This window comes from Sciurus carolinensis, chromosome 8, assembly GCF_902686445.1.
Source record: "Sciurus carolinensis chromosome 8, mSciCar1.2, whole genome shotgun sequence".
Taxonomy (NCBI): Eukaryota; Metazoa; Chordata; class Mammalia; order Rodentia; family Sciuridae; genus Sciurus; species Sciurus carolinensis.
This window is the reverse complement of record NC_062220.1, coordinates 57,904,937-57,930,471: the sequence shown is the minus strand read 5'-3', so window position 1 is coordinate 57,930,471 and position 25,535 is coordinate 57,904,937. Positions and strand designations below refer to the sequence as shown.

At 34.2% G+C, this 25,535-nt stretch overlaps 1 protein-coding gene across 2 annotated transcripts in view; it reads right to left on the bottom strand.

Annotated features, from left to right (window-relative positions):
- Sema3e (semaphorin 3E) overlaps positions 1-25,535 on the bottom strand; it is a 269,653-nt gene that overhangs the window by 102,121 nt on the left and 141,997 nt on the right. For both annotated transcript variants that reach the window (XM_047562566.1, XM_047562567.1), the window contains one exon: positions 20,659-20,819. In XM_047562566.1, coding sequence (XP_047418522.1) covers positions 20,659-20,819 — 161 coding nt within the window. The remainder of the gene's footprint in view (positions 1-20,658; positions 20,820-25,535) is intronic.

Genomic DNA, 25,535 nt, shown 5'->3' with positions numbered 1-25,535 from the left:
TAATGTAATCTTTATCAACTTTATCAAAGAAATGGTATTATCCAGAAAGCTTCTTTAAAAAAAAAAAAAGCCTATTTCTCTATGCAAATCAACATAAATGTATATAGATGGAAAAAAAGGATTCTGATCCATTTGAGTAACTGTAGCAATTGGTAGGTTCCCAGATATTTCTTGTGCCTTGAGAACTTAAACTTCCTAGCTAATAGCTTATCCTCACATGTGGTAGGCCAATCACCCTCTCCCACCAAAATGAAAAAGCTCAGTCTGCACCCTTTCTTGTGTCCATCTCAGAATTCCATGGCAGCATCATCTCATGCTAATGTGTCATTTTTGTGGACTTTCCTGGTTAGATCATGATGGACTCTATCTTTGAAGGATAGAGTGTTCTCAACAGAACACTCTATATGTCTTGTTTTGTTTCTGTTTGTTTGATTTTCATTACTTCCAGTAAAGCGGGGTTATATCACAATTATTTGTTCCCTCCCTTTTTGCAGGCAATCACCTTATGTTGTCAAGTTAACATTATGGTGAAGGAGTAGAAATGTCCTAGCTAAGCAGCATGAACCTCTCAAAATATTGTTCATATTTTTACACATATCTTCTTCCTTCTTAGGATGCTTAAGGATCCTTAGGAGTCTTGGTTAAAAAGGATTCAGGTAGAGCCTACTACTACACAATGTTTATTCTTGACAGACTATTTCTAGCCCTCCTAGTAAGACATATTTTTTCTATCTTTAGCAAATTGTTCCCTTAAGGTCTCTTATCTTATATGTTCTCTCCCTATACCCATCACCATCCACTTTGTGCTCCATTATCCTGGAAAAATGTTCTGGTTATCAAACTAAACATTAGATGTTGCTGACTGAAGTTCATTTTGATTTAATGAGCAAACATTTATTTTCAGTGTCCAACTTCGAAAAGGAGAAATCCTGTGTGAAAATCCAGATTTTTGTTTTCTCTTTAAAAATTTGAAAGACAAGCAACACTGGGTGTATGCATACTTGTGGGACAGTATTCCATTGGCATTAACATCTGAAGTCTTCTTTCAATGGGGCAGGTATTCCCTGACTGACGTCAGGGTTTTGTTTTGTTTTGTTTAATTATGCAAATGGTCCCTGTAAACATTTTAGTTTTTGAAATTTGATGTTTATGTTTGAATTCCAAATATGTTCAAAATTTAAGGGGTTTTTGTTTTATTTTAAGCTATGCCCCATAAAACATCATGTATGGTAATTATCCAAACATAAAAGAGGCGATTCATCACTTAAAAACAAATACAAATGCTGCCACACAATTACCAGTGGGAACTTATAGTGGCATTTGATTATGATAATTATTATATGTTTAGATTTATTATCATAGAAATAAGCACTCTGTGGTTTGAATCGTAGGTATAAAATATCAATTTGATGTCTGTGTTGGTACACTGAGTCCGAAAAAGCTTCCTATTAACAATGTTCAGTATCAGTTGTTCTTTAACTTTCATAGTGCAGCATATAACTTTTAAATGAAAGCATACACATTTTTTTATGTTGCCACAGAAGAACAAATACAAATGATAAAAGTAGGGATATAAAATAAACCCTATTAAAAAAAAATAACTAAAACACACATAAAATTCTAAAATTGATTTTATCAGTGAATCCCTCAGTGGATTATATATGAGTCAGGAAAGATATCATATTAATATACCAATGTCAGTTTAGGTCATAGCATTGCCTGAGCCTGAGGAGAGTTGTAAACACATTGTGAAGTATCGATATTAGAATTAAAGCTGCAAATACTGTAGACTTTACCTGATCTACTATTTTGGGGGAAAAAAATGATCGCTCTGAGGGATAGATTTTTCTCAAATATTTCTAAGATCCATTCAACCTTGAGATTCAAGTTGGTTTGGGAATTATGATTTTATTGTGATGCATAAATTATTCAAATGGGTATTTAAGAATATGTACATGTATATATAGACTTTACATATAAAACAAAATGCAAGTTCATTTTAGGATCATCTGTCACTGGAAAGATTTTCATGATTAATTTACTTATCAACATGAATAAATTAGAGAACACCTCATCCATAATTCAGAGTAATGCATTATGTTCTTAATCTACTTATGTCAACAGGGATCTTCTTTTTAAAATATTAGCATCCCTTCTTACACTTTTTTCTTCATTATTTAAAATGATGACTTCTTTAAATTGTGTTTCCAGGCCATAATATTCTATATACTCTTAAATCACTGTTCATAAAGATTATTTCCAGGTAAACTACAGCATTTCTGTACATCTTTTGACAGCTTTTAGTCCAGACTATTTGAAAAGTAGCTCAATGCAAGGCCCTGGGTTCTATCCACAGCATCACAAAATAAATAAATAAATGAACAAATAAATAAATAATCAATCTGGAAAGGGAATCTCTTTCCAGGATAAATGGAGGATTTATTTCTTGATCAAGATAATAAAGATAATGTCTCTCTCTGATGTCAAAGGATGGACACATTTGCTAACAGCTCCCTTATAAGCCTCAGGTTTTTCTAAGCATGAGGTTCCTCAAATATAACCCTTTTCCACAGTGTGTGCAGTCTTCTGAGTCTGCTATGCATCACCCCCTGTGGGAGTTGGGGCAAGGAAACTGATGGAAACATGAAGCTCTTGCAGCCTGCTGTGCCTGAGTAATAGAGTCCTTTGTCTCTGACCTAGGAGTCTAATGTTTTCTGACAGCATCTAGGAAACGGTGACAGGCTAACTTGTCTTGAATATGAGGTAAAATTTCAGACCCTTCACAGTTTTGACACAAACAAAAGATAATATACTACGTGACGATGAAGAAAATAAATGGCTTTTCTAAAATTGTCAGAATATGCATTGTTCCTAGCAGCAAACCTAATAATGGCAATCGCTCTAAGGATGACAAAACTATTCTTTCAGGAACATTTACCAAGTGTTCCACAACAAAATCCTTTCCTGATATCTTTTCAACAGATATTTCTCCCCTCCTTTGAGCCCCCATAGTGTTCTTGTTTTCTCTAAGACTACGATGATTTGTGTACTTAATTTTAGCTCTCATATTACACTATAAATTACAGACGGCAAAGCAGTTACTTGTTTCTGTATGCCTACCAGGTCCTATCTGAACAATGCTTTAAACATACTCTCTGCTTAGTCAAAGTGTCTGCTAATTGACATGTATCAATCAACACACCTGTATCGCAGTAAACTTTGAGAGAGAAGATTCATTGACATGAAAATGTTGTTAACAAGTGGAAAGGAAAGGCTGTAGGATGTTGGCAATAATCTAAGCTTTCAAAGATAGGTAGGATTACTGAAGGCAGATAAAAGGATATTGACTGGATCATTCTGGGTAAATGGAAGGGAGAGAGGGAAATGAGTACACAGTGAACACTCACCACAGTGAAATCCAATACATGGGAAACTTTTACTAAAATTTTATTGTTGTTTGTTTGGGATTTTTTGTTCTTGTTTTTTTACCAGAATTTCAAAGGTTTAGGACTACAGTCAAATGTTAACTCAGGTGACAAAATATGACAAAGAAAGACTTCAGTGGAAATGGAGTTATCTTTTTAAAAGCCGTGATATATAAATGTTCTTCCAAGCTAGTAAGAAAAATGATTTTCTTCATTTGTTTTGGCAGTCAGGACGTCTTTTGGTTCTTCTCCAGAGTTTAGCATCTACAAAACCCATAAAATTAAGCTATTTGTTCAGCACAGAACATTTTTAAAGGCAGTTAAGCAACAGGGTGTCATGTTATTTCCAAATTCTCTATACCAAAAAAAGTACAAAAAGCAAAAGGTTAAATACACATCATTTCATCACAATGCCCTACAATATAATTTAATCATCCCACTGCACATTAACAGGCCATTTACTATTCTTGCATATCTCAAAGGAAAAAAATAAGCTAAAATATAAATTAAATTACAAAGTAATTTTTCTGTACTCCCTATTGAGTTTCATAATTATATCAGGATTAAGGATTTAACAGCTTATTGTTAAAAGATGTTATAACAGAGATTTAGGGTAGCAAAAACAAATTAACAAAGAAAAACTGTCAAAAAATATTCCCTTCTATTTTAAAAAAATTAAATAAAGTTATCCATTTAATGTAATCTATCTTCATAGAATATATTTCAGTGATTAAGACCCTATTATAATTTCATCTAATATTGTCTTCCGAATTCCATTATTTTAATGAAAATTCTTGTTTATATTTTGACTTTTCTTTCTACTTTTTTCATCTATGTACAATACCACCATTCATCACTGTACATTTTAATTATATATCCTACAGATATCATTAAAAGCCAAAAAAAATTTTTAATGCAGCACATTAAAGTAATCCTAATGGCTCATAAATGGTAGTCTTTAACCTCACATACATTATCAGTATTAGTGTTTATGCCTTTTCACTTAATTATAATTACTGTCATTATTCAAGTAGTTTATATGTCACAATTATAATCTTTTGGACTACGGACTAAATCTGTACACGAAAGGTCAATTCTCCAAAGCATCTGAGCTAGTAAAACATTATAACAACACAAACATTAGTGAAAACATTATAACAACACAAACATTAGTGACCCGATGCATGCCCCTTTTTATGGATGAAATTTTCTCAATTGCTGTCACTAATGTGAAGTATCATTCGACATTCATGCAAATTATATTTAATGCCTATCTTCCACTCAACAAAAAATTAAACTCTAGAATCCAAAATTTTTCAACTTTGATTCAATAAAGTTCAAAGAATGAGAAACATATACATATTTTTAAAATGGAATCATCTAGCAATGAACACTATTATATCTACAGATATCCAAAGTAAGTAGTATAATTTTAGTTTAAAATTGTAGGGGCGCTAATAGCTTCAGAAATAAAGTAAAAATTTAGAAACTTAGAGAAAAGAAAAACTGTTGATCAAAGTTTCCTAAATTGAAGCTTTACTATGAATTCTCATAAACTGTAGCTTAAATAAATGAACATATCCATTTTCAGAGTCTCCTAGAATGGAAAAAAGAAAATAAGGTTTTAAGGTTCAATTCAACTAATTGAACTAATATTGTATATTCCAGAGAATAATTTTGTTTGTCAGCAAGTCATAGTAATTCTCATATGCGTACAGATTGCAAGAGGTAAAGACAGAACTAAACAAGTTAACCTGTAACCTGGGGAGGAATACTGGAGCCTCCCAGGGCTTCTATCAACCCTTGCCATAAGCAAACAAAGGCATATGGTTTCTTGTAGGACTGGACAGTGTTTCTTCACTACTCTCACCAGCAGCTAATAGTTCTGGTAGTTCTTAGGCATTGCTGGAGTCAAGTGCAGTTGCACAAAGGGAAACACAGGGTAAAAAGCTCTCATTAGAGAAGGCTTGGCTAGCAAAACTAAAGGCACACCAAAGACCAATTAGAGGACAAGAACTTCTCCCCAAAGCAGTTAACCAGGTTCTCAATACTGTGACACAGTGGAAAGAACACAAGCTTCTAAGAAGAACCTGGTTTTAATTCTAACTGCTACGTAAGGGCTTCAGGGCTCCAGTCTCTTCCCTCCATATATCCAACATGCTCCTGCTAAAGTAATCACACTAGACTACAATTCTAATTATATTATGCTCACATTCAGAAATCTCCCATGACTCCTGCATTGCCTAGAAGATTAAGTTTCAACAGCATAGCATTCAATTTTCTTCATGAGCTAGTCTCAGCCATACTTTCACCCTTAACTCTCACTGTGGGTCCTGTTCCCATTCTCATGACCCACCCACCTTCAGCCAAGGACACAAGTCATTAGTTTCAAACTGCTCTAAAACATCTATCCTTCTTCCTTCTACTGTATTCCTAATGTCAATTTTTGCCAATTAAAATTTTATCTTCAAAGTTCAATCTTAAGATACATCACCTCCAATAACCACCCTCCATCCAAAATATATTAATACTGTCTTAGTATTTTCTTTTAACATATATTATAATCCATTCAAATTATGTTATATCACATATTTACCTATGAATCTTCTCTCTCATAAATATTTTAAAGTAGGGACTGATTTAGTCATTTGTGCATAATTTATTTCTCCATATATGTTTCTCAAATTTCATTAAATATTCCCTAAAAATTTATAATACTACTATAACTTTCCTGGGAATGACAGCATAATAGAATCATCTAGTTTAAATAATGATCATTATAATTATTTAGACAATGCTTAGTATTCTCTAGGTACTGAGTAATTCCTTTAAACCTCTCAAAAAAACTAAGGAAAACTAATTTGTTATCACTCTTCATGGCTGAGAAAACAGAAATAAAACTGTGGAAGGACTTGCCCTATAGCCCTCATCTTTTGAAGTGGTAGACTGAAGTTGGGAGTTGAGGCAATCTAGCTATAGAATCTGCATTTTTTACTATGACAATTGGGTACTTTTCAAAAGGTCTTAATAATATACATGAATTAAAATAAGTTGAAATTTAAAAATTAAATTAACATGTTGGCTTTTTAATGACATGTTTTGAAAAAAAGGTTAACTGTTCACTTGCACTTTAGTCTAGAAATGAAATTTTGATCAGAAAGGTGAAGTTAAGCCTTCAGAGAATACAGAAACACAAACAAATATACCAGTCTACCACTGCTTTATTGTAAATGCAAATCTGACAAGTATGAACAAAGAAATGAGTTTTTCTCTTGGATTATAGGAAATAATACAAAAACATTTCCAATATTCTTAGTTGCTATATGGGAAACCTTTACCATTTCTAATATCCAAGGAATCTGTTCTTGATAATACTAATCCTAGTTTTAGTTCATTAATGGCATTTCACTAATTTTAAAATACTATTTTATATTATCAGTTCTTGTAAAGCCACAGGAAATTATTTTGATATTTTTTTCTATTTCAATTACTAAATTGAACTATTTTAATTACTAAATAATTATATAAATATTGAGTTGTTTCTAATACTTTGCAGTTATTTCTCTTTATTTGACTTTCCTCAAGCATATTGCTGATATATCTAACATATTCTGAGTTATTGATGAATTACTTATTAACTCAAAAAAACAACTAATTTTGAATGTAATATGAGAATTTAATTCTGCTATGTATAAATCTGCTAATGAGAACATAAATAATGACATAATAAGCTGTCACTGTCTCTTTTGGTTGAATCTTGACATTATAAGAAGAATAAATAAATTGGGGGTGGATAGTATGAGAAGAAATATACATATTTCTTTTCAAATTATCTAGGCTGGAAGTTCTCCCTCAATACAGAACTGTAATCTAAAAATTGTTTAGTAAGTGAAAAGGAAATTTAATGAGAACTCTTTCAACAAAAGAAAGCAAAAGGCAATTCAAGCATGAATAAATCTGAATTCTTGTGGCTAGATCCCCATTCCAATTTAGAGACCTTGGGCTTTATCACAAACAGATATCTTATGAAGGTAGATCAGAAGCAGGATGATCTATAGGCAATCAAGCAAAAGCATCCACTAGGATGTTTTGTCTTTTCCTTTCCAATCCTCTACCCTTATTAATGTCCTGATATTGCACATTATGATCAGAATGTCTTGAGATGCTTTAATGTTTTTACTCAGATAAACCTCTCCTCTAGTTCAAAGCCAAAACTCCCTTTCCACTAAAAGGCTTTGGGCAAAGAAAAATAATAGTTTGCCTCTTAAGAAGTTTTTAGAATGCTACTGATGAGATCAGAGTTCTAAACTATTAAGTCTGACATTTTGTAAGGATTCTAGAGACTTTTAGAAAGTGATATGCAAAACCTACCCTTTTTTGGAAGTTGGGGGGATTCACATTAGAAAAAGCAAATGGAATTGTAAAGTTAAAAGTTTTAGAGTAAGGAGTATGATTTAACATCAGGACTGACTGTTCTATTTATTAGTGAAGGTGAAGGGTCTTTATGAATGTGACAAGGATACAACAGTGCAGAATTTCATTGTGAAAGAGTCTCATTACATGGTCTAGGAAACACAATGAATTAAATAATTATAAAACAGCCAGTTCCTAAAAAAATAATATAGTATGTCCATTAAATGATATGATCTCTCTTATTTTAAAATTGCATGGAAAATTTCAGTCTTATCTGTTTGCATATCCATAAGTTCTATTATATATATATATATAATATACAAATTATATATATAATAATAACTATTATATTTGTCCCATATAATAGGATCAGAATTTCCCAGGGTATATAGGGATACATAAATCTCCATCATTTCGCATTCTTGGGTGCATATTACACACACCTGAGAGGGATTTAGAAAGTACCACTATGTATTCCTCACTTCATTCTAGGGGTAGAGTCAAGGCACAGATATTATTTACAAGATTCTCAGGTGTCTACTAATGTGCAGCCAAGTTTGAAATTAGCAACACACTTTCATTCTTTCAATGCCTACATTCTTTGCATGCCTGCATCTTCAAAGATGAACATAACCCATCACCTACTCATAAGGAGCCATCTTACAAAGTAGACAGAGAGGTAAATAGCCCATTTTAATACAAATGTGGGAATAGAAATCAGACTGAAGGATAAGAAAGGGCCAGGATAACCCAAAAATCTTGTTAGAAGAGGAAGGAAACAGCTAGGAAGAAAAAAGCAAACTTAAAAAAAAAGGCAAAAAACAAATGTTTGAAGTCTATTTTAGATTTTCTAGGGAAGGGAGTATGTAAGGATGAGTCTGCATGAGCAAATGAAAGTGGTTTGATTGGCAATGTGTTAATGTGGACAAATGGGAAAGAGACCAAAAAGGTAGACAGGAGTAGATCATGAAGACCTATCTTTTCTAAAATGAGAAATGTATATTACTTCTACTCAGAGATTTTAGAATGCTTTATAAAATTGAAATTGTCAAGCAGGAGTTGCTAAATGGGACCTTAAAAAGGAACTCAGGGAATGTACTATCACAGAAATCAGGAAAAATACAGCATTATTTGCATTGGTTTGTATTAAAATTTAAAAATTCTGTCATATAAATGTTGGAAGCAAACTACAGTAGAATTAGTGGTACCTGTAGTTTCATTATCAAGAGAAATAAAAGGTATTTTGATGTGACTTTAAAGTTGTTGCAGTTATATCAAAAAATCATTAGTAATCATCATTAGTTTGAAATTATGAAATTTAAGAGATCTGTTGCAAGTTCTTATTATTAAACATTAATAAAGAAACTGTTATTATATCACAAGTTGTTATTTTTCATATTATGACAGCTATACTTCAATATATTTATTTTCTGTAAAATTTAAAGTGGTGATTTTTAATGTTATATATTTTTTAACAGAGCAATTTTTAAATTGGTGCATTATGATAGTACATAATAGTGGGATTTGTTGTTACATAGAATATCTTGATATATGCATTTCAATATTTTACTTTGTGACCCTACATATTTATACATTTAAGGGTCCATAGACTTTGTCAGAGTGCCAAATGGATAGATGACACATAAGAACTCCTGTGCAAAGCCACATTTTTATTGACTTTATAAAAGAGGGAGAGAGGAAATGATAATTCAAAAAGATAGCAAATAAGCAATTATTAAGAAGGGTTAGCAGATTCAGAGCATGTGAAGAATGAATGCCTTTCATAAAAGGAGACAAGAATATCTCCAGCGTAGCAAAAAAGGAGAAAGAAAGTCTCACAGAAACAGTAGATCCTTGATGAGAAAGTGAGCACCTATATACTTGATGCATTCATTTTATAAATAAAGTTAAAATTTAAGGTTATTCATCTTCCCTGAAGAGATCATCAGGGCTAATCCATCATGACATATCTCTGTTTACTATAGCACCCTAGGAAGCACTGACCCTCAACCCAGGCCAACAATCAATACTTGGACTCACAATTCATATGGCTCTCGTCAGCCCCCAATCTGACCCCACTCTTTTGAATGCCTCAAAATTTTGGTTACATCTTCTAGAACATCATTAGCAAAATCCCCTGTAACTTCAACCTTTTCCCCTCCATTCCTTTACCACCTTCTTGTAATTAACACCAGATTGTCCATTGAGAAAACTGTATTTCCACCAGGCATGTCCAAAGGTGGTGACTTTTTGATTCAGAACTCACAGTGAGGAAGATGTTTTAACTGATTCTTCTTGCCTTTTCCAGACTAAATTTCCTTCTCTTCAAATTCATCATTTAAAATATAATAACAAAAATGAAAACCCAGCTACTTGAAGTGCATGTCATCACAACCACACCCTCTATTACTCTCTTCCTGGAGTCATCTACCATCATACTTCATATTCACCTCCTCTTTAATTGATGATTTATTTTAAAACTTAGATTATCATCCTCTTCCCAACAATGACTCATCACTATCACTTGGGCAATCAGTCTTACCCTTAGCTGTTTCAATGACCTGATTCTTACAATAACTTCCACTTTATACTCGACCTCTGCAGCCCAATGTGGTAACATTAGCCACAACTAGTTACTGAGTCTTAAAATATGGTTAATGGTCATTTTATTTTAGTGTTGCTTCCCTAAAATATCTTTTCTTACCCACCTTGCTCTCCCTGTCAACCTCTTTCCTCTTTTATCTCCCAAAGCTGCTTTATTTTTCTTCATAGCATTTATCACCCTTGGTATTATAGAATGTGATTATTTTATTTTTTCCACTGTACTTTCTATTTTTATACTGTGTTCTGTAATAATGATAGTTATTAAAATTATAATAAAATTAAAATAATTATAAATAAAATTACAGTTGTTAAGATAGTAAAGTATTGATACAGAGACAAACAAATCAAGGGAAGGGTGTTGAGAAATAATGTAGATTGGGGAGATCAGCAGATGAAATGTGGGAGAGTATTCGGATCACTGGCAAACCTACTGCTAGAGGGAGTCGAACTTTGTATAAACACACTGGAAAGCTATTTGGCGTCATTTTATACAAGTGACATTCACATGTGCTATCACTAGCAATTCTACTGCATATATACCCTGGGAACTTCTGTGTATCTGTGCCTCAGGAGATGTTTACTAGAATGATCACAGCAACATGGACAAAGCCAAATACTATAAACCAACCGTCCTTGGATGCTGAAGGGATAGATAAATTATGATATGTTCATATGAAGGAAAATGTAACAGAGAGGTCAAAGTGAACAATAAGAGCTTATACATAGTACTCACTGTGTGCTAAACACTGTACTAGGTCCTTTCCAAAAAAAATTTTTTTTTTAATCCTCAGGGAGGACTAATGTTTTCCCTCCTACAAAATGCAGAAATAGGAGGTTCCAAGATGACTGACTATAGAGAGGCTGCATTCCTTGTTGCTCCATGACTCAGGATTCTGCAAGGCAGATGATGCTGCCTGCTGATTCTCTGCTTTTTGCCCCCACTCCCTGTTCCCTGGCTGCTATGGCCCACCTTTTGCCTGCCCATCACTTATTGCCCAATGTTCACCTGCAGATCACCCACTGCCCTCTGCTGCCTGGAACTCCAAGGTCAGAGTACTCACATGTTTGATTACATATGGCTACTGCCCTTTTGGAACACTGGTCAGGGCCTGGGAGTTTAGGGCCAAGGGATCTACAGATTTGCCGCTACCACATCTGCCATCTGGGAGTGTGGTTGCCTCAGACTGGGGACACCAACCAGGGCCTGGAGATCTACTGTCAGGGTACCTGCAGGTCTGGTTGCACCTGAGGTCTTCCTTCTGGGTAAGCCAGTGGCTGCCTTCTGGCTGCCTCTTTGCATGGTTGCTCCTTTGTGTGAGTATATCCCTGGTCCTCTCTGCAAGTTGAAATGGCATTGGGGTCTTAGGACTGAGCAAGGCAGAGCCTGGGGAATCTGCAACCCTGATCAGTCAGATTGCAGCTGGGTCTGAGTGGGTCAGTCTGGGCCTGGCAAGACTGTAGAAAGCCAGAGACTGAGGGCAGTTCCCCAGGAGGAGCACAGTTTGGAGAAACTGGAGGGAACCAGGCATTCTCCAGCTCATTGAGGTAGTGGAAGTCTTCAGGGACACTACAGGACTACAGGGTAGAAACTGTACTGCCTCTGTTCCGTACTGCTAAATGGGAAGACACACAGTCAACATGAAAAAAACAAGGGAACAAATCACTTCAAACAAACCAAGATGTTCTAGTAGTAGAGTTTAGAAAGTACATAGACTGATCTTCGAACTAAAGAATGGTATCAGAGAGAAAATACAGGAAGTGAAAGATCACTTCAATAAAGAGGCAGAGATTATAAAAAGAAATCAAGCAGAAATCCTTGAAATGCAGGAAACAATAAAACAAATTAAAAATTCAATGGCAAGTATAACCAACAGACTAGACCACTTGGAAGACAGAACCTCAGCAAATGAAAACAAAATATATGTTCTTAAAAATAAAGTTGACTGCATAGAGAAGATGGTAAGAACATGAACAGAACTTTCAAGGAATATGGGATAACATGAAAAAAAACAAATTTAAGATTTATTGGGATAGATGAAGGTATGGAGATACAAACCAATTGCATAATCTTTTCAATGACAAATGAGAAAATTTCCCTAATCTAAACAATGAAATGGAAAATCAACTACAAGAGGCTTATAAGACCCCAAATGTAAAATTACAGCAGACCCACTCCCAGGCATATTATAATGAGAATGACTAACATATAGAATAAGGATAGAATTTTAAAGACTGTGAGAAGAAAAAAAAGCAAATTTCCTGTAGGGGGAAACCAATTTAGATCTCAACTGATTTCTCAACCCGCACTCTCAGTGCCAGGAGGTCCTGGAATAATATATATCAAACTCTGAAAAACAATGGAAGACAACCAAGAATTTTATATACAGCAATACTAAGGTTTAGATTTGAAGATGAAATAAAAACCTTTCATGATAAACAAAAGATAAAGAATTTACAACTACAAAGCATGCACTACAGAATATTGTCCACAAAATATTCCATGAGGAGGAAATGAGGAAAAAAAAAAAAACCAATGAGGAACATAGCACAGGGAGGAACTACACTAAAGGAAAAGTCAATCAAAGGAGAAGCTAAATCAAGTTAAGAACCAAAAGTAAACCAAAATGACCAGGAATGCAAATCATATCTCAATAATAACCTTGAATGTTAATGATGTAAACTCATCAATCAGAAGACAAAGACTGGCAGATTGGATTTTAAAAAAATACCCAACAATGTATGTCTTCAAGAAACCTGCCTCCTAGGAAAAGACATGCACACACTGAAGTTGAAAGGTTGGGAAAAAACATGTCACTCACATGGACTATGTAAACAAGGAGGGGGCTCCTTCCTCATATCAGACACAGTGGACTTCAAACCAAAGTTAGTCAGAAGGGATAAAAAAGAACATTTCATACTGTGTAAGGTAATCATACATCAAGAAGCAAAACAATCATAAATATTTATGCCCCAAACAATGGAGCATCTACATACATCAGACAAACCCTTCTTAATTTCAAGAATCAAATAGACCACAACACAATAATACTGGGTGACTTTAACACAGCTCTCTCACTAATGGGCAGATCTTCCAAACAAAAATTAAACAAAGAAATTAAAAACTAAATAATACAGTCAATAATTTAGACTTAAATACTATACTTATGAGGTATTTCATCCATCAATGAGCAAATATACTTTCTTTTCAGCAGTACATGGATTCTTCTCTAAAACAGACCATATGACACAAAGAAACCCTTGGCAAATACAAAAATAGAAATACTACCATGCATTCTATCAGATCATAATGGAATGAAATTAGAAATCAACAATAAAATAAAAACATAGAAGTTACTCTGAAAGCACCCAGAAACCACTCTGGACGTGGGAGCCCACACAAGAGATTTTATTAAGCAGATAGGCAGAGTGTCTGTCCACAGGGGGAAAGAGAGAGAGAGAGAGAGAGAGAGAGAGAGAGAGAGAGAGAGAGAGAGAGAAAGAGCACTGTGCAAGAGCAAGAGCAAGGGAGAGAGAGAGAGAGAGAATGGTGGTGGAGCCATTCTTAAGTAGTCCAATTTTGCAGGCTAATAACAACAGACCAATGGCTGGTGAGGAGATTCACAGGCTACCAATCTGGACCAATTACTGTCTAGGAAGTTCGTGGGCTAACAATCTGGGTTGTAAAGTGGTGTGGGGGAGGGAGAATAATGGCAGCAGTAGATCTGATGCCAATATACTCCAACACCTGGAGACTAAATAACATGCTATTGAATGATGAATGGATAGCAGAAGAAACCAGGGAGGAGGGGCCAGGGTTGTAGCTCAGTGGTAGAATGCTTGCTTGGCATGTGCAGTGCACTGGGTTCAATGCTCAACACCACATATAAATAAGTAAAATAAAGTTCCATTGACAACTAAAAAAAAAAAAATTAAAAAGAAACCAGGAAGGATATAAAAAAAATACTTAGAGGTAAGTGAGAACACTGATACAACATATCAAAATCTCTGGGACACTATAATGGCAGTGTTAAAAGGAATATTCATTGCAGTGAGCTCATTCATTAAAAGAATAAAAAGCCAACAAATAAACAACCTAACATTACATATCAAAGCCCTAGAAAAATAACAGATCAACAGCAAAAGTAGAAGACAGGAAATAATTAAAATCAGAGCTGAAATCAATGAAACTGAAACAAAAGAATTCAAAAGTTGACAAAACAAAAAGGTGGTTTTTGAAAAAATAAATAAAATTGATAAACCCTTAGCTATACTAATGAAAAGAAAGAAAACTCAAATTACTAAAAAGCTTCTTAGCAAAGGGAATCATCAATAATGTGATGAGAATGGGAGAAAATCTTTACCATATGCACCTCACAGCATTAATCTCCAGGATATACAAAGCACTCAAAAAAACTTAACACTGAAAAAACAAATTAACCCAATCAATAAATGGGCTAAGGAACTGATACTTCACAGAAGAAATACAATTGATCAACAAACATATGCAAAAATGTTCGTCATCTCTAGCAATTAGAGAAATGCATATCAAAACTAGTTTAAAATTTCATCTCACTCTAGTCAGAATGGCAATTATCAAGAATACAAGCAATAATAAGTGTTGATGAGGATGTTGGGGAAAAGGTACACTCATATGTTGCTGATGGAACTGCAAATTGATGCAACCACTCTGGAAAGCAGTATGGAGATCCCTTAGAGAACTTGGAATGGAACCACCATTTGACCCAGCTATTCATTCCTTGGTTTTTACCCAAAGGACTTAAAATCAGCATACTACAGTGATGCAGCACATCAATGTTTATAGCAGCTCAATTCACAATAGCTAAACCAACCTAGATGCCCTTCAACAGATGAATGGATAAAGAAATGTGGTACATATACACAATGGAATATTACTCAGTCTTTGAAAAGAATGAAATTATGGCATTTGCAGGTAAATGGATGGAGTTGGAGAATATCACACTAAGTGAAATAAGCCAAACCCAAAAAACTGAAGGCCTAATGTTTTCTCTAATAAGTGGATGCTGATCCATAATGGGGTGGGGCGGAGGAGAATGAAGGAACTTTGGATTGTGTAGAGCAGAGTGAGGGGAGGGGAGAGGGTATGGGGATGGGAAAGACAGTGGAATGAGATGGACATTATTATCCTATATACATGTATGGTTATACTACCAGTGTGACTCTGCACCATGTACAGTCAGAAGAATGAGAAGTTGTGCTCCATTTATGTACAATGTGTAAGAATGCATTCTACTGTCATGTATAACTAATTAGAACAAGTTTTTAAAACATTCTCTTAAAAAAAATCCAGATGAAAAGAAAACATAAAACAAAAAAATGCAGTAACAGAGGCAACAAGATTATGGAATTTCAAGGTATTATATATGCAAATCTGGAATTTGAGCCTCAAAGTTGGGGTTATGCTACTAATTTACTATTCTCTCTCTATCAGCAAATAAGCTGGAAGCAGAAGTAACATGCTGGAATTCAAAAAATGACACTGAATGAAAAAATAGAAAAATAAGAAGCAATCCCAGAAGACTGCAACATACTATTGCATATCGTTTAACATAGCTCAAAAATACCAATGCCAATTAATATAGTGCATAGAGAACTTTTCATGTATGATAAAATAACTTCAAAAAATAAAAACAAGGTGTTGTGGTTTGGCTATCGGTGTTAATGCAGGACTATTCAGAGGTAAAAAGATTAGATTATGAGAATTGTAACCTAATGGGTCCATCCTAGTTTGAATGTCCTAACTGGGTGGTAACTATGGGCAGGTGGGGCATGGCTGGTGCAGGTAGGATGCTGGGTGTGCTCTTGGAGACTGTATCTTGTCCCTCTGACTCCAACCGTCTCTCTGCTTCTCAGCCACTTTGAGGTGAGGAGCTCTCCTCTGCCTCCATCCTTCCACTATGGTGTTCTGCCTCAACTAGGACACAGAGATGGTGTCAGTCCACCATTGGCTTAACCTCTGAAACCATGAGCCTCAAATAAACCCTTCCTCCTCTAAGTTGTTCTTGTCAGATATTTTGGTCACAGGATGAAAAGCTGAATAACATTCAAAGAAAAGATAAACATAAACTCCAGGGTAACAATTGCTTCCAGGCAGCAAAGGGATATAGGAAAAATAGGCAGAAGACAAAGTAGCCACCCCTGTAGTGGGACTGATGATAATCTCATTTCTGAGTTGACCAGTGGCTTTATATGTGTTTGTTTTATTATTATATATTCTAATATATTTTTGCTATTTATATTCTTTTATGAATCAAATTTGAATACATTTAAGAAGATAAGAAACTAAGTAAGAAATAGAAAGTAAGACAGTGATGAAAATGAGTTTTGGTCATATTTTCAAGATTTGAAGAGGAGGGTTTTGTATCACTAGGTTGATCCATGGTTAAGGTTGTGTGTGTGTATGTGTGTGTGTGTGTGTAGGTCTTCATGGAATGGTCTGCATCCTGCTTATAAAGAAGTGGACTAGTTGGAGTAGTTTTACTCATGATGATATTGGTTCCCAGGGGATATCTGTCAAGGTTTGGAGACATTTTTCAATTGTCATGGCTATGGAGAGGACTGTCACACCACTGGTAACTACTGAGTAAAGACCAGGGATGCAGCTAAAGATCCCAAAATGCACAGGACACTATCCTTTCCAACTAGGAATTATTCAAAATGTCAATACATATTATCCCAAGACTGAGAAACCCAGTGATAGAAAAGGCAAAACAACAGGAGGGATTAAAAGTATAATAGGCAATCAAACCAGAGAACCAGGTCCAGACAAGACAGGAGGAGGGCTTGGCCCATGAATATCTGTGAAGCCTGTAGACCACCCTATCTTAAGCCCACTGGTTTAGTGTCTGTGAAGTAGACCTCACTTTAACTCTACTGTAACTGAAAAGAAACACAAAGGGTCTATTGAGAGTTTTACTGCTAATCGTTCTGGAGAAACAGGCAGGACAAGTATACAATAAGTATACAATAAGAGTTTTATTGCTAATCGTTCTGGAGAAACAGGCAGGACAAGTATATAATAAGCTTTACCTCACCCTATAGGTGAGGTAAATCTACCTCCACATTAATAAAAGTGTAAGCCACAGGGCTCCTCCTAGAGACCTGCTCCAACTGTGAACCTGAGAGGGGCCTTAGCAATGATGATTTTATAAGTTTGAATTAACTGTATTACTTGAAAATTCCCCCCAAAAATGTATGAACTTTGGCCTCACAAAATGAGGATTTACCCCAAGTACAGGAAAGTTATTCAATTGAGTAATTTTTATAGCTACTCTCCAAAACACCCTTGCTAGATGCACCCTGAATCTCAATGGCCACATATTGCTCTATTTAGTTCCCTAAAAGGCAGTTCATAAAACCACATCACTCTCCAGGTCTCCCACTATTATATAGTTTTCACAGGTCATTTCCTCCATAACAGCCTGTCTTCTGGCATTAAAGGCCTGAGGGTACAATTAGGCCAAAACAATAAATGAGAATAAGTAGGTGATTCAATTTCCCCTACTCTGAAGGGGAATCATTTTAGAGTGGGAAGCTGCTATCTCTTGGTCTCAAGGTGCACATAGGAAACAATAGCTCAGAAAAATTGTTATGAGATTTTATGTACATGAAGTCATGTAAGAAGCTCATTATAAATGTGAATTCTAAGGATTCTCTTCCTAAGCATCCCATGATTCTGGTCCAAATATGGTAAAGAGCCATTTGCTCAACACAAATATTCTTAATCTTCTGGGGTGCCAGAACCCTTGGGAGATCTTTTAATAGTTATATACTAACAATTTTAATTTTAATAAAGGGTTCAATCTATGGCTGCCTTACTTATGATTCCCAGTTTAGAGATTTCTTTGTAGAAAATCAGAATATGTAGATGATATCACTGAGAGGGGGGGAAAAAAAACAGTAAGAATTGAAGTGGGGAAAAGACCATCCAAGGAATGAAAGAATATTCCATTGAAATTGGAAGAAGGTCCTGTGTGTGTGTGTGTGTGTGTGTGTGTGTGTGTGTGTGTGAATGATGTGCAGAAAGCAAGAAAGAAAAAGCAGTATACACATGTTTGAAGTCAAAAGAGAACTATAAGGAAATAAAATTAAAGGTGCTAGAAAAAAGGACTTAGGGTGAAATAGTTGTTTTTACTCTATCCTGCAACTATTAAAATGATAGTAAAAGAATTAAAATGGCATAATCCATCCACAAACAAGACTGCAGTGCACATGCCAAAGAAATATCAGCAACATTTTAGAAATGCTAAAACATATGGAAAAGTGTTGACTGGCTTCACACACTAGCAAAAACAGAAATCTAAATGCCTACAAGGTGAGGGGAGCCAATAAGCATGCTGGTTTCTGAAAAAGATCTTTTCAGAAATTAGAGGTCTAGAGAGTAAAAGGGGGATTGTTGTTGATATTAGGAGAAACATTTCAAAGTATGAATACTGAGCAGTAAGCCCAGACCATGGAGGGGGAAAAGTCTAACTTTATGGAGTAATAGAAAGAATCAAGAGCAGAGTGGAAGAAAGGAAAAATATCAGAGAAATCATGGGCATTTTCCAGAACTGAAGCCATGGGGTCTCACACAGATAGGTTCATTGTGCCCCAGCACAATGGAGGAGAAAAGACTGATGCTAAAAGAAATATAAGACAACTTTAAAATAAATATTAAAGGAGGAATTCTAAATGCCTGGGCTCAGGAGTAGGGTGGCAAGAAACAGTTTCCCTATAGAACTCTGAAATCAAAATTGCATCATACTTCTCAGTAGCTATACTGAAGCTTGAAAATGATGGAGCAGTAAATTTTCAAAATTCTGTAGGGTGAATCCAGTAGAATAACAGGGTAAGTTTCATTATATTAAAAAAGTGTAAAACTCTCAGTAGTTGATAAAAAAAATAGTGACACATATAAAAATTTAAGCACATAAAAAAGTGGTAATTTTTAATTTCAGGAGAAAGAGACTGTATAAAGAAGAAAGACTACATAGGCAAGAAAAGATGTGATAAACTATGTGGCTCAGTAGTGAATATTATACCCCTATTTTATAATAGTTTAAAGATATAATTATTATTTAACCAAAACTTGAGGTATACTATATTGGGAAGATGGAGGACAGGTAAAGGGAGGATTGCTAGTGAAATGAGGTGCAGATATTTGAATTGTGCTACTTCAACAGAAGAAAGTTACACTCCTCATCCTCCCTAAGGTTAATGTATACTGTCTAAAACCAACAATATCAATCAGGAACAGTACACAGATGTTGGCTTCTGGGATGGTGTTGGGATTGAACCCAGGACCTTGACATGCTAAGCACACTCTCTATGACAGAGTTATACCCCAACTCCTAATGCACTAAAGGTATATAGAAATACAGATGTAACAATCAAAAAAAAAAAAACCGCAAAAAGTTCTCTATGGATTTAAAACTGGCAAGGACCAAGGGATACTGCTCTTTGTCATATTTAAAAAAAAATAAAGACTTTAGAAAACATGGACATGGCCCATTTCCATGAATATAAAAATAAATCATAAAAAGTAGATTATATCACATTTATATTTATGCCAAAAACTATATTTCTTCAGGTTTCATGTAAATTGATATGAGGTTAAAAAATTTAAGTCAATTCAACCCTCAGTAAGTGTACAGTTTAAGAATAATTTTTCTCCTTTTTATAGTTAACCTTGTCCAAAATGTTGGACTTGTACTTATTTTAGTCCACCAGGTTTAAGGAGCATCCATCTGAATTAGTGCTGTTCTCTTACTACCAATAGAACAGCATCAGTATAATATCATATGCTGATACCACATATCCATATTTCTTCAAGCTTGAATATTAGAACAATAAAGGCCAGAGGCATGCTAGTAATTCAGTATGCTCCAACCCAATTCTCAGGACAGTGGGTGTGGTGACAAGAGCCATCATGCATGAGGAATGTCACATCACCAAGCAGAAGTCTCTGAATCTGTGTTAGAATATCTGTGTTAGAATCAGTGGTGTGTTAGAATAGTTCATAAATGATGATTTGTAAACCTTTCATGAAATGATTTCATTTCTTCTGAATTTTATTTTAATAAAGTCATCATTCAAAAATTTAAAGTGGTCAAAATGATAGAAAAAATAAGTCAAGTAACATCCTTGCCATTCCCCCCTTTTATTTCCCTCCTAAAATAGTTTGATGTTTCAATACCTCTCTATAGCCATCACTGATTCGCTCCAAGCTGAGGGAATACACAAGGTCCCTGCCTCCCACAAAGAGTCGCTCTTGATATTCATCCAGCAGCATTGTATGGAGATCAAGAAATCCAAAAGGGCTATGAAATATTGATGTTCTGTTCAGATCCAAGAGCTCTGAAATGCAAAGAGATAAGTACACTAAACACATGAGAAAATGCAAATGCCTCTACAACAAACATTTTTCTCCTGGCTCTATTTAAAGTTCTAACCCTTTTGGAACTGACTACTTAACAATCAAGTTATCATAAGTATAAAGACTTTGTATTTCAGTACTCAAAAAACCGTTAGAAATATATAGATCAACCTTCAGTGTCCATGGAGGATTGGTTTCAGTCCCACCCCCTTTGGTACTAAAGCCCAAGGATGATCAACTTGCTTATATAAAATGGCATAGTTTCTGCATATAACCTTTGTACATTCTTCTCTATACTTTAAATCATCTTTAGATTACATGTAAGACCTAATACAATGCAAATGCTATGGAAATAGTTGTTATACTCTATTGTTAAGGGAATAATGATAAGAAAAAGTCTTTACATGTTCAGTACAAACACAGTATTTTTTTAAAAATATTTTGAATCCATGAATCTATGGGGTGTGGATCCCACAGATATAGAGGATCAACTGTACAGTAGAACTAACAATAAAGTAAATGTGTGAAAATCAAAATCGTTTACCGATTTATGAATCTAAAAATTTAAATCCAACATAAAATGTAAGGAAAATATTCTATGTTTTTAAATACAGAAAAAAATCATCCTTGACAATCTTTAATCTCCAGTGCTATGTGGAAAAGTTATTTTATAACTTCTCTATGTATAACAAAATGCCAAATCTATATTAAACATTCTCAAAGTGTGTCCATTTAATTTTAGATGAACACCAACTCAGAAAAAGAATGTTTCTACTTGAAATTGGTATTGAAAGTCACATTCAAAATTGAAAGTACAACTCTATAAACTAACCAAAGTTACATACACCTACACTGAGTTACTAACAGTGGGGATTTGTTTTCCACCATTGTGATTTTGGTGAATGTTCATGCATTCATGTCTATGTCAGAAGTTGCCAAATATATGCTTTAGCTATGTATGTTTAATTTTAAGATATAAGAATCTGGCAAGCCTCTCATACATGTACATTTGTTTGTTGAAGGCGTGTAATTGCATATAGCAGTTCAACACTTAAGGTTGATAAAATTATACATGAATACCTTTGATAAAGAGAAAGAGTATGACCCCAAGACTAGACCATGAATGGTGAGGAGTTTCTGAAGAGGCCCCTTGGAAATGTTAGAGGATAACTTCCTTTTCCAAAGGTCAATGACAAATGTCTCTGACAGAGAAGGTGTAATATCATTGACCAGAACATTAAAATACAGATGATAAAGAAAATACAACAAATTTAGAGCATTTTATCCACTCTTCTTTATCTTCTGTTTGTGAAAAAGAAAAGATGAGGTTTTTTTCACCTTCTTTTAAAAATGTATTCCTTGTCTAAGTCTCAATCATGCTACTGTTGATGCCCAAGGTTTTCTAGAGTAGGATTAACTTTAAATTTATAGTTTACAGCAGAAATATTGTTAGAATTTAAGTATCTTTTATAAATTTAAAATTTGAGATGAGTTGTTTATTCACCTAAATAAAGAATCTGATAACAAATTGTGAGGGTGGGATGAAGGAAAAGTAGGTGCTTTATTTGGAGAGGAAAAAATAAGAAATTGACAGATTAGAATATCTTGAATCCCAGAAGACAATTTTTCCCCATTTACTAATTTTGTCAAGGTAAAAATCATTTCTACTGTCCGTATTAAGGTATTTACAAACAAAAGTAGAGTTTGGGATCCATTATCAAAACAAACATATAGAAGAAAGCTATCTGCAAGTACCACATTTTGTCTTTGTAAACATTTATTATTTTAGACCACAGAGTTGCCAAAACAAAGGCAAAAAATTTTGAAGATTAAATTTGTTTAAAAATAAAAGAAAGGTATAAAAGAATTCAAATATGAGGGCTCTACTCTAAAAATACTACCAGAGTGGAGTAATCTATGCCAATACTATTTTTGAAAGTTTGCACTGGAATAAGCGGCAGACCAATCAGTAAAGGGGCTACTCCATGAGTAAATTCCATCTAGGGATGATGTTGCCGACTTCTGATGAGATCATTAGTACCTCATTACCCTACACATGTGGCAAAATACACACTAACTTCTACTTGTTTTTATTAATTGCCAGTGTCTGCTAAGCTTATTACAATTGCAATAGTCTAAAGGTGGTAGTTTTTATTTGCAGTAATAATATGAATCATTAATTGAATCATCGATCTTATTTTATTCTGATGTATTAACTTCTCTTCTGACCCATCCAGGTTATGTATGGCCATATCTATACAAAGAGATTACACAGATGCACACATGTTCCTTTAGCTGCACAGATGGGAGAAAGCAAATGTAAAGAACTGAAGTGTGCAATAGAGTAATGCCAATTTTGTAAATGTTACTTTGAGTGGCCTTTACATTTTTTCCAAATAGTAAGCTACCACAGTGTAACAGTTTAAATAACCATTGTCTTTTATTTCATTGGTGGAGAAACTCGGGCGCCCAGAAATTCAATGAATATATTACAGGAATATACTACTGTGATGAAAAAAAAAAAGCATCACTCAAATTACTTTTAAAAACATGGGAATAAAAGCACAACAAATATATATGTCATAATCAAAACTCCTATAGACTGATAATCTGGAGAACCAAATGCTAGTCTTGGCTTTGGTTCTTATTGCCTATGGAACCTTGAATAATCTCTTAACCTCTTTAGATTGGTTTCCTCAAGTGTTAATATACCTTCAGTCTTTAAAATTCTTAGTTCTTTGAATTGTGTTTTTAATATGAAGTTGATAAAACAGTTTAAAAATAAACAAACCAACATGTATATGGTTTTACAGAGCCCTTCTAAGTACAGTGCTGGGTCTATGATTTTGGAAACTTAAAAATGGGAAGGAAAGGTCAATGAGCAAGTCTATCACATTTTCTATAATTAAGCTTGTCTAAAAGAAAGTATTAAAAACTCATTCCAAAAAACAAAACAAAACAAAAAAACTCATTCCCAACTTTTCATGTTGAAATGATTATAAGGTCAGATCATTATTTTTTTGTTGTTGTTGTTGTCATAAGGAATTTAGGAGACTGTGTAGCTTGATTCATTCATATTGTCTCAAAAGAAACTGCTGCCAAAATACATTAGGGTACATAAAGCTAAATATCATCACATGCTTTAGCCAATAAGTCAAGAAATTTCATTTCTTTTATGAATATATATCCTAGAGTAATTCCAAACTTAAAAAAAAAAAAACTTTAAAAATTCAAATACCAAAGGCTGAATGTTTTCTGTGATATGCAAATGTTAACTCACAATAATGGGTTGTGGGGAGGAATTGAAGTACTTTAGATTAGACAAAGGGGTATGAAGGGAAGGGAGGGGGAATGGGAATAGTAAAGGTAGAATGAATCGGACATTCCTATCCTATGAGCATGTATGATTACACAATCAATGTAATTCTACGTCATGTACAACCAGAAGAATAAGAAATTATATTTCATATATGTATGATATGTCAAAATACATTCTACTGTTATGTATAACTAATAAGAACAAATAAAAATATATAGAAAAATAAAGAATATTATGCCAAAAAACTAAACAAATGAATTTAGTTGTCTTTAAACACTTTTACAATGAGAGAAGTGCATTGAATACTTGTATTGCTCTTCACCCTGACCAATACCATAGAACAGAGCAGTGCCAACAGTTGAATTCCTCAGTGCAGACTTTACATAAGATAGATTATTTCATAATCATAACGTTTAGCAAAACATATCAGTGTAATGGTTCATATTTTCTTGTCTGTGATCTTTACTTTTTTGTAAGCCCTAAACAGTTCATCCCAACTGACTATAATTCTCTATCATTATTGACTTCGTCAGGAAAAGGTCAAGGTATTCATTTGTGGGTAAGCATTTGTGTTTTAGGCATATATCTGAGATAATGGACACAGAGCCATTCTGTTTTAGAAGCTTTCTTTTAAAAAAAATGCATGCATTTATTATTTATTTTTATTTATTCAATGTAAAATCTATTGCTGTACTGTATTCATTCAATTATTTAACTTGCTTATTCCCAAAAAGGATCTGAGATTTCTTGCACAAATATATTCAATCAAATAAACATGTTTCTAGGGAAGACAGTAAGGGGAAAATAGAGTTAAGATGAAAAGACTGGAATCAATTTAACAGTTAGGCCATCCTTTAGTATCTTAAAATGAATCTGTAAATTGATTGCAGGCTTCCTAAAATTCCAAGTAAAAGTCAGCATAATATAAACAAAACAAAACTATAAGTTGTGTATATGTACCAAGTTATACTCCATTTGTGTACAATGTGTCAACATGCATTCTACTGCCAAGTAGAACCAATTAGAACAAATAAAAATTAATAAAAAAAACTAGAAGTTGTTTATTCTAAAGGACTAAGAGACAGTTCTCCTGAGGTTGTTTAAAGGGAAATGCTGAAAAATACCATGGTGGACACTCAATATCCCTATGAAATAATGTGTCATGTCCCACAGGTCTGTTTGTACTTACAAGCCTTAATTAATAAGCCAACTGAACACATATCAAAATGCAGACTATCAAAAGTGACTTTATAGCCATTAGTGGTCACATTAGTCAGGATATGAACTCCAATGAACAGAGATCAAATCAGGGTAATGCAAACCCAAGGACAGGCCTATGGTAATGAGCAAACTAACAGAAGCCAAAAGAAATGATCTC